At 44.0% G+C, this 18,822-nt stretch overlaps 1 protein-coding gene across 3 annotated transcripts in view; it reads right to left on the reverse strand.

Moving 5' to 3' along the window:
- Positions 1-4,051: 4,051 nt before the first annotated feature.
- The window catches only part of OXSR1 (oxidative stress responsive kinase 1), a 125,951-nt gene continuing 111,180 nt past the window's right edge, over positions 4,052-18,822 (reverse strand). For all 3 annotated transcript variants that reach the window (XM_054016577.1, XM_054016579.1, XM_054016580.1), the window contains 7 exons: positions 16,280-16,315; positions 13,981-14,139; positions 11,053-11,132; positions 10,538-10,590; positions 8,463-8,531; positions 7,391-7,455; positions 4,052-6,701 (listed from right to left, as the gene is read on the reverse strand). In XM_054016577.1, the coding sequence (XP_053872552.1) occupies positions 6,627-6,701; positions 7,391-7,455; positions 8,463-8,531; positions 10,538-10,590; positions 11,053-11,132; positions 13,981-14,139; positions 16,280-16,315 (537 nt within the window). In that variant the 3' untranslated portion in view covers positions 4,052-6,626. The remainder of the gene's footprint in view (positions 6,702-7,390; positions 7,456-8,462; positions 8,532-10,537; positions 10,591-11,052; positions 11,133-13,980; positions 14,140-16,279; positions 16,316-18,822) is intronic.

Genomic DNA, 18,822 nt, shown 5'->3' on the forward strand with positions numbered 1-18,822 from the left:
CATTTGGAATATCCTGAGGCCAGAACCACTGCGACATCAGGGCAGGTTGAACAGAGTGGGAGGAATACTGTTAAACCTGTATGGCTACAGGGCCCTTTTCCTAGCTCACTTGTGCCACAAGTTACCTACCAAGCAGAATTCTACTCCTGGGGGAATTCTGCACCAAAAAATAAAAATTTTGCGCACAATATTTTAAAACTCTGCAAATTTTGTCAATAAATATGGAGGCTCCAGCATGGCAGTAGGGAACACAGGCCACTGGCTGCATGGTCTTGGGAAATCACCCTGCACCACTTCTGCCTGGGACATGGAGTCAGTAGTGAGGCTACACCCATCCCTGACACAGCACAAGGGCTGGGCCTGCCCCAGAAACACCCTGGAGCTGTGCCCCTCTGCGCCAGAGGCACCAGGTGTGAGCAGGCAGGCTCAGATCAGCAGGATCCAGAACAAGAGGGCTGTGTGGGGCAATCCAGGTGTGGGTGGCTCAGTGGAGGGTCCGGATGCACAGGGGCTCATTGGGGAGTTTCAGGTGCAATGGGTCCCGGTGAAGGTGGTTGGGGCTCAGGTGGGGGGTCCAGGTGCAGGGGAGGCAGGGCTCGTCGGGATGGGGGTCCAGTTGCAGCTGGTTGGGGGTTCAGTGGGGTGGGGATCTCATGGGGGTGGTCCAGAGGCAGGGGAGATGGGGCTCATCAGGGTGGGGCTGATGGGTCTGCTTAACAGGGGAGCCCCAGCTGCAGCCAAAGGGATGTAACATGCCGGGCTCCCACTCCAACCCCGATTCCACTATCCCCTTTTCTTCCCCATCCCATGCCTCTTCCCCACAGCACCCTACCCTATCCACTCCCCATCCCACTGCCTCTTTCCCCCACCCCTCCTTGCTCTCCCCGACCTTGGGCACTCACTGTTGTACAGAAAACAGGATGGGTCGCAACACACAGAAGGGGAACAAAACTGGCTCTAGGACCGAAGAGGTGGTGTCCAGCTGCAAAGTCAGCGGAGCGGCACTCTTTCAGCTGGGCAGCTCTGCACTCTGCCCCAAACTATGCCCACAGGCATCCCCACCCCGGGCACGGCTTCCCTTTGCTTCTCCATCACTTTCTGCAGAGAAGCAAAGCACTCTAGGGGGGACATGTTTTCTGAAGGTGCAATGGTGCCGAATTCCCCTAAGAATAAGACTTCCCAGGAGCTCTAACCAACAGCTTTGTCAGCTACCAGGACCCAGAGAGAAGTAAGAAAAGCGTGTCAGCCAAAGACATACAAACAGCTTAGGAATTAACGTGTATTGAAACAGAGGACAATCCAGGCAGGACAGCACACGGGACAATGCAGCTACCAGCCAAGCAAAATTCTGTTCACCACGTTAATGTTTTTTTGACTTAGTAAAAATGAGTTTATTCATTACCCTAAAAGGTTTAGAAAACCTAATCTGAGGAAAGATTAAAAAAGCTGGGCATGTTTCGTCTGGAGAAAGGAAGACTACGGGGGACCTGAGAACAGTCTCTTCAGATGTGTTGAGGGCTGTGTTAAAGAGGGCAGGGATCAGTCACAAGAAGTAATGGGTCTAATCTGCAGCAAAGGAGATTTAGGTTAGAGATTAGGGGAACTTTCTAACTCCAGTTAAGCTCTGGAACAGGCTTCCAGGGAAGCTGTGGAATCCCCATTGAAAGTCTTTAAAAACGGGTTGGACAAACACTTGTCAGGGATGGTGTGGGTTTACTTGGTCCTGCCTCAGCACGGGGAGCGGGGTCTCAATGACCTCTTGAGGTCCCTTCCAGCCCTACACTGATTCTCATGGAAAGCGGGAGAGGGGATTTTTCCTGACAGGGTAAATGCTCATGATTGCCTACGCTGAAGGAGGATAATGTTGCAGGCATCACAGGAAGGTAGTGTGGTCCAGTGGGCCTGGACTTGGGAGTCAGGAGGCCACGGTTCTAGTCCTAGCTTTGCCACTGGGCTGCTGGGTGACCCTGGGCATTTCCCCTCCCTCCACGAGTCCGACTTGCCTATTTAGACTGCAAGCCTTGCGGGGATTGTCTAATGCATCTGGACAGTGCCTAGCACAATGGGGCCCCCAACACAAAATAATACAAGTACCACACAACACTACAGAAGCCAGATGTAGAGCGGAGCTGAGTGAGAAAGCAGCCGGTAAGAATGCCATCTGACAAGGCAGTATGGGAACTAGTTTGTTCTAGCCAGCTTCCACAGCACAGGTTTATGGTCTGATGAGACAAATATTAACATGTTCCTCATCGAAGAGGCCTAGATAAATATGCCCAGCTCCCTTTCCCCTCAAGGCCTCTGTGCCTCCTCTTTATATCACTGCTGTACAAGGTTCTAGTTAACCATTTCTCTTCATAATGTATTGTGATATTTACACCCCTATCATATTATATCTTAGTGGGGACACTACAAGGGCCCCTCAAAAAACCTGAAGGCATATCTCAGCAAGGCCAACAAAATAAATTTGCAGTGTACAGGCCATGGCACTTCAACACTAGGAGCCAAACAAAGCCAGGCAGTTTGGAAAGATTTCAAAAAGGCAATGACAGGAATCTTCGTTACGTTTTACTTTTTAAACGTAAATAACAATTCTGATCATTTTCGAACTTCCTGGAAAAAACGGTAAGCAGGGAAGAGAAGGAAGATATGAAATTTCAGAGGGACTGGTTTCTTCTTGAGACTATGGGGTTGAATGTTTGAAAAATGAGGTTTACACCATAGGAAGCCAACTGCTCTCTCTGTTTCATAATAGGGAGCAATAATGAAGTAGGGCAACAATGTTGCGTTTTCAGCCCAGTAGCTATATGCTGCAAGATGCTGATGGAATACAATTTATCTACCCAACTGACTGCTGGGGTGGGATGCTGTTAAAGACTGATCACTTATATAGAACTATCCATACACTTGACACACTGACTGGTCACTAATCTTTGGCACAGTTATACTAGTTACAGAGGACGTCTGTGGTTCAGGTTAGAGTAAGTTTCAAATACTTACCTTGGAATTCTATTGGTAGCTTGCCACGACTGGTGGCCTCCTTGCATCCACACATTGCAACAAGATCTTTAACATGGGGCAACTTCCTGTTGTAACACTCAAACAGAAGCAACTGCTAACAAAGAGGGGCTTGGAAGAACCCACACTATTAGGGTTTAAGAGGATGAGCTGCATGGTTAGAGTTAGCTGGAGATATGATATTGCAAGATAAAGAGACTTGTAGCATCTCACTTCTGCAAAAAGATTTCAATGCACTTTTGACTCCTCCTAAAATTTGAAGCAAAATTCTCACAAATTCCTGAATCAGATCCTCTACTGTGGAGGATTCCTGACAATATTTTAAGACAGAAGGAGAAAAAAAGTTTGAGTCTTTAAAGTGCTATGCAAGCTTCTAACAGTGCTTGGATAGTGGACTTTAGATCGCAGCTTGCAACACTCTTGGCTATTTCAAGACAAGGGAAACATTTTGCCCCGTCATGCAGCACTTTTATAACACAGACCAGTTTTTTATTAAGCATGAGTTCAGACATTTTGGTGTAACCCAGTACACCATGCTAGATCCCAGTTCTGCAGAGGTGAAACCCCAGTGCATCCTCCCAGTTCTTCACAACCCATCCCCACTAGGGTATGTCTACCTGCGGCATAGCTGTGGCTGGCCCCAATCTATTGAGTCAGACTCACAGAGCTTGGGCTGGGAGGCTTTAAAATGGCAGTGTAGACATTCACGCTCAGGCTGGAACCTGGGGTCTGAGCCCCCAGGACAGGGAAGGTCTCAGTATCTGAGCTCCAGCCCGAGACCAAACGTCTACACTGCAATTTTTAGCCCTACAACCCAAGTCAGCTGACGAGGGCTCTGAGACTCACTGCTGCAGGTTTTTTGTTGCGGTGTAGAGATACATTAATACTTTTTTCACTTTGAGAGTCAGGGTATGAGCTTCTAAAGTTCAGTTATGTACATGAATTCTGTTATCCGTGACAGCCCCGTATCCCAGCTTTCCGATATGCAACGCCAGACCCAACTCTTAAAACAAAATGGCACCTAAAGCATGGCCATGGACAATTTATTCTTTATTGATTAAAAATTAGAGATACATGCAATAAAATACAAAGTCAAAAGAAAAAAGGCGGAATATTTTACATCTGTCATTATAATCTACAACACAACAAAGTTGTGGAGAGGATCCTGTTTCATTAATGTAGCATTATCCTTAGAGTATCAACTAAATTAAAAAATACCACCTGGTCCTAGGTTCAGACCAGAAGTACCAAAAACCAAATCCATTAATGACATATTAAAAAAAATATTTTTTATGAACAGCATTGGCACTTAGAAACAAAGTTATCTAGCACTGTAGTATCCCAAGCCAAATTTTGAATGACTACCAAAAATGTCTAGAGATCTAATCTCAAATACACTCCAGTTGCTTTTTTTTTTTTAATTTAAAAAACACAGAAGCCTCAATGTCAGTGCAAACTCACTGTGTCTGCTAGTTCTGAATTAGGGAGGGCCAGGGATTATTTAATAAATAGATACTACATGGTTTCATTTGAGCAGTTTGAGTCTGACATTTCTCAGCACCAGTGCGCAAATGAACAGTGAGGTATGCATGGCATGCAGGCAGAAGAGAAGCAATACTGTACCCAAACTATTTGGTCTCCATATTCTGTCTAAGATTTAAAAATTAAAGTAGTATCACCCACTGGCCTTCATGAATGTGCAGATCACAACCTGCTCTTCCAAAGCCAATAAGAACTTTAGAGGATAAGCCATGAGCGTGCTTTGCATCACACAACACGAAAAGGTGCCAAAACTTTTCATACACATTTTAAATGAGAATTAACCATCCCATTATATTAAAAATTGTCATGTGCTTTATATTCCTTTATTCACTCTCCTACTCAGCACTTCAACGCTGCTCAGACTCTCTCTCATCCTCTTCTCCCATTCCCTCCCTTTGCACTCGTTTAATGATGGGATTGTGCATAACTGGCAGTCCCAGTAGGAAGATATTAAACTACAGGCTAAAGAAACAAGTGCAGTATAAAACCATGCAAAATTTAGGAAGCTTCCATAGCTGCTCATAGAGAAAAATATATAAATATATATTGTTCATTACAAGACTTAGAAATAAAAAAAGTCCTAATTGAACCCAGTTGTCCCATTTTAACACTCCTTTCTGAATGGTATGCAACTGATGGAAACAGAATGTATTTCCATATTTCTGTGTTAAATTACAGGCTTACAATTTAATTGTATAAAACACTTCAAAGCCAATAGGAGATACAAAGGCGAACTGTGAAACAGTAGGAAAAAAATCAACACCATTTATTATTCACATATTGCATTACAAGTGTCTTTTTTAAACTAAAAGTATAATTTATATTATTTATGTAGAAATTCAAATTAAACACCACATACTAACGAAACCTAAATGTGAGTTACATGGTTTCAGTGACCTCTTGATCAAACTTCGACACTTGGGTCGAGAAGACAGCTGAAAACCCAAGCAGTTAGTGCAGGATGGACACAAGGTCCAGAGCTTACTTGCCTAGTATACATCTACTGGCAATCCTTTTATTGCTGTAAAACAGAACAGGGATTGTTCCACATGTACCTGTTTGCAAAGCACCTAAGGAAGGACTCTCAGCAGGGCAGAGGGATTTGTTTTAAAGAATAATTCGATGTGCAGGCTTTCTAAGCGCCAAGGAGCATGGATTTCTTCTCCTTTGTAAAAATGACTATTACTAATCTACCTGAAAGGTCAGTTTCTGGAAAGCCTCCCAGTTGTAGTTTAAGAATGGACTACATCTGAGGACTACTTTAAGCAATAACCTGATCATGGTAAATTAAGAGGTTCTGTCCCAGTGCCACACTTAGCACTAATGTGGAATGAAGGGAGGGGAAGGCTATTATAGCAGTTTACCAAAGGGGCAGATGAATAAATGGTTGGCACCTAAGATCTCAATTTAAAGGAATCTCTCAGAAATGTGATGAAAGAGAATTTTTAACTGTCCTACAGGTAAGACTTGGCTCGCTTTCTGAAATGCCAGCATTCAAATCCATTGAGTTTTAAAAGCACAGCCCTAAAGATAAGCAAGATCCCCCAGCACATCAGCTGACCAATCAGCATCTCCATTTCAGATGCAAGGTTAAAAGCAGATTCAAGAGCAAAAGAAACCCAAAAAAATAGGCCTTTTAAACTTGTGCAAAAACAGCAAGTGAAAGGAATGAAACCACATGTAAGCAAACATTTAGGCTGGATGATTAGAGTAGTGGAACCCCTGTTTCGTACTCAGTAATATTTTTTTTTTTTTTTTTTAAAGTAAGGCAATAATAAGATGACCATGCAGGCAATGAAGTGTTGGATCTGCACGTGTGAGATGAAGGAGATATAAAAACATATGAGAGTTGTTTACAAAAGCAGTAAACGGAATCAGTAATTTCAGGAAGCTGAATAGGTTTGTGATCCTATTTAGGAAAAAACATTAAAGCTCCTAGAATGGGGGCTGTAGTTCAATTCTTTGGCAGTAGTGGTTTTTGTTTTGTTTGTTTTTCAGGCCAACAGAAGCATGAGAAATATGCACATATAGGTTTTCAGTAAGGAAACCTCTCCTGGGATTGCAGTTTAGCTGATGCTGAGCTGTGCAAATCCTATAAGTTTGCCATCATCAGGAATATCTGAGCCTTCCACACCAGATGCCTGGGAACATAATGGGAAAGAAAAATTCAATAGCACTACGTTATGCATTATTTATAGCTTGACCTGAGTGAGTTTAGTTCAGGGAAGGAGCAGGTACAGGACAATTTTGGTTCTGTTCAGCAGATGGCAGTGTCTAAGGTTTGCCTCTGAGCATTTTTCAGCTATGAAGAGCTGCGCTCTAAGTTTCATCAACAACTATTCACTTTATGGCTAAGCCAACTAGCCAGGGTGAAAAATACAGGTACTCCCTATCCCAAGATAGGTCTAACTTTATAATGGGGTGTCTTCAACCCTCTGCTGGATAAACAATTCTGGGTTTTGCTACTTCTTTGCAGGGTTCCTCTGCCACTGTCATCATGCTTCTTGGGCTCAAGGACACCCTCAACCTCTTAACTCGTCTTCATTTGGTCTTTCTTCTGCTCCCTCCCCTCTCAAAAAAAGCTCCTGTCATCTGGAGCCACCCTTTTCTCCTCCAGAAAGGAGCCCATGGCACCTTAGCTGGCCAAACCACTTCTACTCTTGCTGGGTATGTGGGGTTTTCAAGTACAGATACCAACGCCATACTATTTCAATCTCTTATTGAAAAGTTCAGGACAGTAAGTAAGGGGTTCAGGAAGCTTGTCACTAAATATGCAGTGTTTTATTTACAAAAGTGGCAACTTGCTTAACAAGGGAACAGGAATAAATACCAGTTTGAAAGTGACGGCTCTGTTTGCCTGGGGTTCTTCCACGATTTTCTGCAGATTAGCTGCAACTGAAATCACACACAGAGGTTATATTAGGACACTCTCGATACAGTAAATTCTAAATCCATTAGGCACTTAAAAGAAAAAGTAACAGTACTCCGAGTATACAAGCTTTGAACACTTTACAACTACAGGTTAATGTATGAAATCTTCAGGCTCATAACGAGGCAAAATAAAAAGCTATATTTAATCTACACCTTTAAACTGTGCAAATATTAGAGGTTGCTTTTCAGAATCAAGCTATGTTTATGCAGGTGTAGTCTTAAATGCCTGACTGTGCTGGCAAATCAGGTTAGCTGCTAGCTGGCAGCATTTCTACCTTCTAAGAGGGAGGTTGGGGCGAGCCCCTTTTCAAAACCAGTCTCTATGGAATGCTATTCGACATGCTATAGCTGAAGAGAAGTGCTCATGCAACGCAGATTGTTGTTAGTTTTAGCAGTAACATCCACCGTTTAAGAGGATGTATTCATTTAGAAATGACTGTGGGACGTGGGGATCTAAGGCTTGTCTATACACACACTTAGTTCGCAGCAAGCTGGGGTGCATATGTACCCTGCACTAGCCTGCTGCGCACTCTCTGTGTGGACCCTGCTACGACATACTAAATGTTCTGTAGTGCACTTTGATCTACTCCTGTTTCAAAATGGGACACCAGCCAAGGGCCTCCAGAAGTGAAAGGAGGTGAAAGGCAAGTGTGTTCACTGCACTGCCTAGATGCTGTTTATTTTAGTTTGTATTACAATTACAATCAACAGAACCTTTTCTTCACAGTTCTTAGAAATAGGTCGTGTTCTCTGAACTCTGGGGCTCAAACCCACACACAGACAAAACTCCCACTGGAATTAATGACAGTTTTGCCCAAGTATGACATACAGAATCAGGGCCTAGGTGAGCTTTCCCAGAAGAACTCAGTACCTAAAGATCTGGTCATTCTCCACATGCTATATAACTCAAGGTGTTTATTGTAAAGCATACGTATGCATACAAAGAATACTATAGCATCACTTGTAATTACCTATTACTAAATCTCTGCCATCAACAAGCCCAGCTGAGATGAGTTCTTGAGACACACCATCAGCAGTATCTGTAGGGGAGAAAGATAAGTATTGTTCAGTTTACATTACAACTAGTCTGGGACAGCTTACACTATGGTCACGCAAACAACGAAGTCATAGGCACAACATTGGACAATCAAGTTTCTCACTAACCCAAATGATTTGGGAATCAGAAATTTGGCAAGTTAGTTCTTAAAACAAACAACTAAAACCTGCACAAATTGCACGGATTATAATTTATGATACAATAAAAGTTCACTGAGCTGGCTGAGCTAGAAAAATGACTAAATGGTCACATTACACCTCTACCTCGAGATAACGCTGTCCTTGGGAGCCAAAAAATCTTACCGTGTTATAGGTGAAACCGCGTTATATCGAACTTACTTTGATCCACTGGAGTGCGCACCCCCCGCCCCCGGAGCGCTGCTTTACCGCGTTATATCAGGGTAGAGGTGTAGAACGCAATTATAATATAGTGTTGATTACAGTTTTGCTTCTTTTCTACCCTGAGCCAGTACTGACAGGTGGCCAGGCAAATTTAAGGCCACTAGTATCAGAGGGGTAGCCGTGTTAGTCTGAATCTGTAAAAAGCAACAGAGGGTCCTGTGGCACCTTTGAGACTAACAGAAGTACTGGGAGCATAAGCTTTCGTGGGTAAGAACCTCACTTCTTCAGATGCATCTGAAGAAGTGAGGTTCTTACCCACGAAAGCTTATGCTCCCAGTACTTCTGTTAGTCTCAAAGGTGCCACAGGACCCTCTGTTGCTTTTTAAGGCCACTAGAGACTTCTGAAAATGTTCACATCTGCCTCCACCACCCCCAAAAACCTAAGAGGTGGACACTATTTAAAATTAGCTACACTGTACCACCTCAATTATTCAGAAGTCTTGTAGGGACACCCAGAACTTTCAGATTGAAGGAGCTGGCCCAGCAGCCTTCAAATCCTGCATTCATGGGGTGACGTTGCACTCTATATGATTTTATGAAATATGCTGGAATATGCCTCATGCAAAAGGTCTCTTGTAAGGTATTATTACAAAGCTTATAATCTACTGAGTGTGGTCATCTTATTTGTATAAATGTATCACTTGTATCTGAAACTAGAAATATGAAATATAACTCTGAGGCCTACTGTACTTATGCAAAGTGTGGGCCATTAACAGTGGTTTGGAATCTTGAGGCTCCCATCAACCACGACAACTGACTGTGGATGGCTCTGTTTGCTTGCAGGCCTTCCTGTGAGTCAGGCTGGGAGGAATGGGGCTTGAAGTCTTACAGTGACATGTAATCATGTCACTTGAACTGGAATCTATCTTTAACCTGGTGCTTTTCCATTTAGAAGGAGGGGTGGGAACCCAGAGAGGGACAAAGGATTCCCGCCTTATGCAAAAGATATATAAGGGGGTGAAACAGAAGAAAGGGGGCTGCAATCATGAGAAATCCCCTAGCTACCACCTGAGCTGGAACAAGGGCTGTACCAGGGGAAAGGATTGTGCCCAGACTAGGAAGGCGTCCAGTCTGTGATAGAAGCTTATTGAAACATCTCTGAGGGTGAGATTTTACCTGTAATCACTTTCTTACTGTATTAGGTTTATACTTGCATGTTTTATTTTATTTTGCTTGGTAATTCACTTTATTCTGTCTGTTATTACTTGGAACCACTTAAATCCTACTTCTTGTATTTAATAAAATCACTTTTTACTTATTAACCCAGAGTATGTATTAATACCGGGGGGCGGGGAGGGGACGATGCCCCATTGCCTCAGCACCAAACTTCCAAGAAGGCATGATCCAGGCAGTTTGCTCTGGATATCTCAAACATTTAACGAGTGGAACAAGTACACTCCAGTGGAGCACACATCTCAGTCTGAACCTCTGCTTGGATCTGCACACATTCATTTCAATTTTTTGCCAAGAAAAAAAAAAAAAAAAAAAACGAAACAAAATACCCACCACAAAGATAGCCGTCCCCCACCCCCATTTCATGCCATCCCCCGCCCCCAATTCAACACATTTAATTTCCACAACTACTCACCTCTCCCTGGGGTAAATTCAAACCGAATATCATTTAGTTCTTTCTTTGAATTCCTGTGGTAAGAATACCTAGTATTAATATATTAAAATGAAAAAGCAGCTGTTGTACAGAATTTATTTCGGATTGTTTGGGGATTCCAGTGTTCTGGTTGAAGGGGAGTCATTCAAAACTCAGTTTTAAAAAGATAACTGGATTTTAATTTTTAAATACCAGCTACTCTATCCAACAGGGATGCACAGACAGTCCCTGGATTTGCATCTGGGAGGAAAGCTCTCGGTGGAGGGCCATATACTTAGGAATGTGCTTCCCCCATTGGTTTGACAGAGCCAGTGCTTGTTGATACTCGGGATACATAAGGCCCATCTATCCATGAACTTATGAGTTATATAATTTACTCAAGGAAACAATGTTTCAGTGACAAATCCAGGATTACAATTCCAGAGCTTAATAGCCCAGGCCCCATCCATTAGTTCACACTGCCTTCCTTTCCAACAGTTCCACAGTAGCACACTTACCTTAACCTTAGCACAAGACTGATGGGGACTTTTATATCCTCCTGAACTGGTGCTACAGCAGGGGCAGGGGCTGATGGTGCCTAAAATGGGATTGGATTATTTTAAAATCAACTATCACTAACCCCTCTTCCCCCAGTCTTAAAAACACTAAACACAGATTACAACAATTGAGTATAAATACTTAATACCATACAACTATCAAATAGTATGTAATGTGTGGGCATATAGCCACTCATTGGAATATTAAGCCAACTAGCCAGGGTGAAAAATACAAATATATTATTATTATTATTATTATTATAGAATATTGAGAGCACAATAAAAACCCAAATGAGAGGAATATTAATGTACAGTTGAACTATACTACGTAGTAATATTTAGAAAGACAATCCTGTCTAGCATGGTCTCCAGAGAAAATAAATGGTGGAATAGGTATTTGCCTTTTAGAGACACTGGAAACTGGACAGAGGCTTCAGAAGAGGTTTTTAGCGCATTTATCAAATAATTTTTCAGGCAAATTTGATTTGTCTGGGATCTAAGGTATTTGATAGATAAAGTATCAGAGGGGGAGCCGTGTTAGTCTGGATCTGTAAAAAGCAACAGAGAGTCCTGTGGCACCTTAAAGACTAACAGATGTATTGGAGCATAAGCTTTTGTGGGTGAATGCCCACATGCGTCTGATGAAAGCTTATGCTCCAATACAGCTGTTAGTCTTAAAGGTGCCACAGGACTCTCTGTTGCTTTATTGTTTAATCAAAATCTGGCGCGCGGGGCGGGGGAGGGGAGAATTGATTGCTCTTTCATTGTCTAAATCTTGGTCTGTATTTCACATGCTGCACAAGAGATTTTAGCTTGAAGCAATAGGACAGACCGTATGCTAGGCTGACCAAGCAGGGAAAGACTACCAAAGACCTTTTTTCATCTGAATCACTCTCTTTTGAGCAACTTAAAAATGAACAGCTTGACTGAGAAATGAGGTATTTCACGCCATCTGATACTAATTTCACTACCTTTCCTAAAAAAATCAGGGGTGGGCAAACTTTTTGGCCTGAGGGCCACATCGGGTTTCGGAAATTGTATGGAGGGCCGGTTAGGGGAGGCTGTGCCTCCCCAAACAACCAGGCGTGGCCCGGCCCCCATCCTCTATACCCCCCTGCTTCTTGCCCCCTGATGCCCCCCCGGGACCCCTGCCCCATCCACCCTGGGACACCCCCCCCCCGCTCCCTGTCCACCACTGGAACCCCCCCCCGGACTGCCCCCCACCGCCCCATCCAACCCCCCCTTTCTTCCTGACTGCCCCCCCCAGGACCCCTGCCCCCATTCAACCCCCATCCCCTGCCCTCTGACCGCCTCACCCCCTATCCATAGCTCCACCCCCGACCACCACCCCGAACTCCCCTGCCCTCTATACACACACACACACACACACCCCCACACACCCCGTGCCCTTACTGCACTGCCTGGAGCACCGGTGACTGATGGCGCTAGAGCCGTGCTGCCCAGAGCAGCGGGAGAGGCACCAGGCTGGAGCCATTCACGCCACTGCGCAGCACAGAGCACTGGGTCAGGCCGGGCTCTGCAGCTGCGCTGCCCCAGGAGCTTGCAACCCTGCCGCCCAGAGCGTTGTGCCACCAGTGGGACAAGCTGAGGCTGCGGGAGAGGGGGAACAGCAGGGGAGGGGCCTGGGGCGAGCCTCCCAGGCAGGAACTCAGGGGCTGGGCAGGAGGGTCGTGCGGGCTAGATGTGGCCCGCAGGCCGTAGTTTCCCAACCTCTGGTCTAAGTGCTGGCCCTATTTAGAAATGCATCAAAGATTCTGAGCTATGATTTAATGCAGCAAAGTAAATGTCTACTCCAAACTGTACCATTTCTCTTTAAGACTAGTATATTGTCAGTAATGGTTATCTTTAAAGTGGAAATAGGAATTAAGTGCAATGAGATTATATATAGTTCTACTAAAAAAAGTTTCTAGGAAAAAATGAAGACCAGAGTGTTACTTTTACTAGTAGCATTGCCAAAACACTTCCCTATGTGGCAGTTAGCGAGATCATGTTAGTTTTGCCCTTTCTAATATTAAATGCTTCTCCCCAACAGCAAATACGAACATTAGTTTATTTTATTTAGAAGTACCATCATTCAGGAGTCTGGCAAATTTAGCAGCACTGTAAGCCAGCCAACTGTAAGACATATTCCAAATATCTATGGAACGGTTTATTTTGGCAATTTCCGCCCCCCAACTGCCCTTCAGCCCAAGACATCAGAATTCACTTCTTTCCCTCCTGGGTAGGCTCTCCTAGCTGGGTTTGCACTAGAACAATACAGAGCAGAATTAAGTTCTGTGCTACTTAGCAAGGTTTCAGGTTTCCTCACACACATCAATTCTCTTCTGCACCAAATGGGAGCCTGTCAAAAAACAGCCTCAAACTCAAAACCACAGGGAAATCTGGTTTCTCTATGAGCCTTATGTTAATACGAAGGCTTTTTCAATGCACGTGTCCTGCATCCATTTCAGAGCCTGGAGGACCTCCTGCTTCCACCTCCAGTTTCCTCCTACTCCTCCTTATAGACATACCCTTGAGGCTCTGAGGCTGCTGAGAGGTCTGGCCAGAACCTGCTTCACAGCCCTGTCAATGTTACTCCTTAATCACCTTAAACAAGAAGCTGCTGATCTAACCAATGCATTTGCCGTACAGCACTAAACGCCACTACTAGTTCAAAGAAAAGAAAACCCGGGAGCAAGCAGATCCCTGCAGGATTGTGCTGAGCGAAGCACTTCAAAGCCACCAGGGCCTGCCTACGCCTTACACTCAACTGGACAATTCACCACGCTAATACAGCTTTCCTGGCTTCAGTCAATTCTAGTGAGACTGATACTTTAAGGAGGGTCTCCCACAAAACTGAAGGTGTGTATAAAGGGTTTCTAGCCTTACCTGCCCTGCTGCTGGAGCTGCTGCAGGAGCCTGAGTCGGTGGAGGGACAGCAATTTGAGAAGGCGGCACAGGTGCTTGTCCTGCTGGCTGAGGTAGTTGAGCCGGAGTCTGTGCTGGAACATGGAGTAAATGACCTGTAGGTTCAGCTGGTGGGAACAGCTACAAAACCAAGAGGTTGTAATGAGAAAAGGAATATCATTGAGAGCAGGTGGTTGGGCATGAAGTGCATTTTGACCCCGCTTGCCAAAGCACAACTGATGAGTTTACTGCCAGCTACATTTCCATCCCCTCAAACCACTAAGTCAGATCCAAGTGGGTGACAAGGGGCTTCAACTTCTCCTTGCTCTGGAAGATGATTCTTCCTCTCCCTCATTATCTCCTGAAATGCTCATCCTCCCTATTACTATGGACAAGAAACTCATACAGCAGGAGGACTGAATGCTACATAGTAATACAAACTGAGCTCTTCCCTGGACGATACAATCACATGCTGTAGTCTCCATTTTCTTGGAACATGAGCATCATTGACATGTCTCATTTGCCAAGTCATTGGGTCAACCTCCCACATTGCTTTATTAAAACTGGCTTGTGATTCCTTTCAGAGGGGATACACACACACACAACACAGCAAAGAATTAAATCTTTGTAGATAAATTATCTGTTTCCAAAGAAATACGATTCCAGGTATTAAGATGTCAAAACAGTTCCGCATTCAATTCTGAGGTAACGTAAACAGAGTGCAGGCTCTTCAAAGCATGTAAGAGAAGCATGATTGGGACTGGATGTATAGATTTAATGCTCTAGTCCCTGGCTGACCAAAAATATGGAAAAGCAAGAACCTAGTCAGTTCTCTAGGGGAGAAGGATGGATGAAACATGAGTTACTGCAATTATAAATCTTCTGACTCCATTCTGAGATGGCTGCAGGGAATCTCTCTATAATTGATCAAGTTGTCAGTTGCAAGCTGAAGTTAGAACTGGTAGTCTAAACCTCATCAGAATTCTACAAGACGTGCCAGTTTAACATCCCGTGTGTGTCGGGAAGGAAATAAGTAATATCTACGCACCAAATCAGCAAGCAACCATATCCTAATATCTAAGATACACTAATAAAATTCCTGTGTAAGATTTGCAGACTGCAAAGAGTTCTGAAGCAAGATTTTTAACTGTCATTAAATTATTGCGCCACTACCAACTGTGAAGGACTCCTAAAGGCCTAGCTCAGAGGCTTAGCTGTAGGCTGAGAATGAGTCAGACCAGGTCCTATAAAATGGGCACTTTGTGTATGTCCACGTTGCAATTAAAAACACGTGGCCGGCCTGTGCCATATGGCTTAGGCTCGCAGGGCTCAGGCTAAGGGGCTGTTTAACTGCCGTGTAGACTTTCGGGCCCCCCTCGTAGGGTCCTAGAGCCCAGGCTCCAGACCGAGCCCAAATGTCTACACGGCAGCTGAACAGCCCCTTAGCCCGAACCCACATTAGTTGGCACAGGCCAGCTGTGGGTTTTGAATTACAGAGTAGACAAACCCTTTGACTAAGTTGTTTGGAGGGAAGGGATGTGAAGAACTTGACAGACTTTGAAATAGTGGATTCAACCTCAAAGCTGGAGAGCTGTAACAATTTTCAGGATTTTATTTGACAAGGAAATCATCAGAGAAGATCCCCACAAGGGAGTGAACATAGCACCTAACTCACTACCCATATGAGCCTCTCTCATGATAAACTAAGTTGAAAACAACATTCCCTATAAAGCAGCAATTCTCAAACTGTGAGTCAGGACCCCAGAATGGGTCACAACCCCATCTTAATGGGGTCACCAGAGCCCGAGCCCAAGCCCAAGCTGAAGCCCAACTGCCCGGGATCGAAGCCAGAGGGCTTCAGCCCTGGGTGGTGGGGCTCAGGTTACAGGCCCCCTGCCTGGGGCTGAAGCCCTTGGGCTTGGGCCCCCCCACACCCAGGGCAGTAGGGTCTGGGCTTTCCCCTCCATCCTGCCCAGGGTCATGGGGCTCAGGCAGGCTCAGGCTTCGGTCCCCCCCTCCTCGGGTCATGTAGTAATTTTTGTCGTCAGAAGGGGGTCGCGGTGCAATGAAGTTTGAGAACCCCTGCTATAAAGGTTTGTTAAGGTTACTGCTAAGTCTCTCTCTCTAGCTAGTTAATGATTCACCTTCTAGGGAAAGAACTAGCTTCCAAGCCTGGGGATATTATTTTTAGAGGCCAATAAGAACATGTTCCTTGTGATATTGGCAATGATTGGGAGTTGTCAGATTCAAAGAGCAACAACTTCCAAAAGGTCAAACTTACCTCCGAATTCTGTAAAGATTCTTTCACTCTGGGAGACTAAAAAGTGAAAAAAAGATCAGTTGTTACTATAAGCTGTAACAAAACTGAACCTTATTGACTAGCCATGGACTGCCTTAACCATGTTAATATTCACTAAATGCACATACACGGGTCTGGTCTTACTTTTATCTACATATTAAAATGCACAACAGCAATCAAACCAGTTAATTTCTCAGCAGCCTAGCCATGCTCTGTCCCCCGGAAATGTATTGTCATGGCTTGGTTTATTACTTACAGTTTAGATTTATACACAGTAGCATACAATAAGAAATACCAGAGTTCTTTACTGGCAGAGAAATCTAAGATTAATGAGGACTACATTGATTGGATATGGATTTCGTTAGCAAGCAGAGCCAATAAAGTCTGTTTTAAAGCCACCCCAACTCTTAAAGAGGACAACGTAACAGTCTGCAGAGCAATTAGAATATTAAAGGTGTCATAAGCATTAAATACATTAGAAAGTTGAAGTCATAAGCAATGTACACAACAATGAAAAACAATTCCTGAGAACGATGAAGTATTTTTTCCTATCTACAGTTGAAACAATGAACAAGTAGTCTTGTTTGATATTTGGGAAACACTGTTACCTTTTCCCATTAGTTAGAATTTCTGTTATGGTTATGCTTGGGACCCCCAAAGGCCCCATTGTGCTAGGCGTTTTAGGAACAATTAACAAAAGGCAGTCCCTTAGACTCTAGGTGTCAGAAAACAAGTGGAAGAGACTGAGTAAAAGGGAATTATTCAACATTTAACTAGATTTGGGGAACTCTGTTAGGTGTTATACAAACATGGGACAGTCCCTGCCCCAAAGAATTTATAGCCTAAAACAGTGTTTCTCAACCTTTCCCTTTGGACGTACTCAGATTTGAAAAGGTAGGTAGAGCCCTGTGTGAATAGAACATTTATATCCGCAATTATAAAACAGATATCCACGGAGTTGCAAGGCTCTAGCGACAACGAGAGAGACCAGCAGAGCCATAGCCAGCAAGCGGGCCATGAACCACAACGGTGAAAGCAGCAGCATGTCAGGCAGCTGCTTGCAGGAACCAGCGCCCAGGCTGGGCAGCTCGTCCAGCGTGGCTGTTCCACCCCCAGCCCTACACACTAGAGGGCACCAGGCTCACTGGTCCCTAGTCACGCTAGTGTGTGCAAGCGGCTTGCACACTCACGGACAGGAGTCTTGCTCGTTGTCACTAAAGCTCTGCATCTCCGCAAATATCTGCTTTACACCCACGTGGGGTTCTAACAGTAAGGGGACAAAGCCACCCGGGGCCGGGGACGAAGCCACTCGGGAGCTGACAGACTAATTCTGAGCCCCACCACCAGAGGCTGACAGACCGAGACCACAACCCCCCTTAAACTTGTCCCACAATCCCCCTGGACGTCACGATCCCCAGGTTGAGAAACAACGGTCTAAAAAATGGGGTTGAGGTTGGGATAGTAAAGTAATACTACACGTGGTATTACTGGAAGCAGAGGGTAACAAGGTGACTCTCAGTCCTGGGCACCCTGTGAACTATCACAATGCCAGGAGAGATCCTAACCTCTTTGTAAGAGTAGATGTTAACCCCCTTATGTTGGCCAAATTTCCACTTTGGGTGATTTAAATTCAGCCTCCTTATATTCCTCATGCAGTTTTAACTGGATAAGGTATCTTTACTCCCTGAACTAAATTGTTCAACAGAATTGCTTCTTCTAAATAGCTGTCACATTTCATTTGGGATATGACTGCATTTTAATGTTAGTATTTTTTAAATAAAGTGTCAGCTTGCTTTAGCAAAGTAAAGTAACAGATATGCAGTTTGGGACCCTGTTGGATGAAAGCTTCTACATAAATGAAATTAATCTTGGATTTATTTCTAGTTCCCTCTTTAAAGAAAACTAAGCTCATTTAATATTAATAATATCTACAAATCTGTTTTCTAACTCACCAGCGCTCCTTACTCTCACACTTGAACAGCAGACAAACTAATGGCATTTCTATTCACTATTAAAAATGAAAACTAAGAAAATTCTAATACTATCCCATTGAGCAAACTGGCTCAACTTTTACTTTCGGATAGAGATAGTAATTGAGTTGCTTGATCCCTCTGGAGTTTGGAAATTCAAATTCAAGAGAAATCACAACACACATGCTCTTACACGATGTATCTTCCACTATAAAATGAATGTATCAGTGAACAACGGCACACTGCATGTTTGCACTCACTAGTTAATCACAACACTTCAGTAATTACTTTTGCATTCTTTAAGTGAGCTAATACACTTTAAACCCCAAACCTAGAGTTGTGTATAACATGATGATACCCTTAACATATAATCCTATTTCTTTAATCCTTGTCCTGCCTCTTCCCTTCTTGTCTTGTTTGTATTCTTATTACCCTCACCTGCCCCGTGCAGTGTCTAGCGTACTTTTGAGCTCTCAGAGAAACAATGCTTCTAAGCTACACTGACTCATTTCTTGTGGTATTCAGACTTTTGGAAATGAGCATTTTAAAACAAAT

Source organism: Malaclemys terrapin, chromosome 2, assembly GCF_027887155.1.
Source record: "Malaclemys terrapin pileata isolate rMalTer1 chromosome 2, rMalTer1.hap1, whole genome shotgun sequence".
Taxonomy (NCBI): domain Eukaryota; kingdom Metazoa; phylum Chordata; order Testudines; family Emydidae; genus Malaclemys; species Malaclemys terrapin.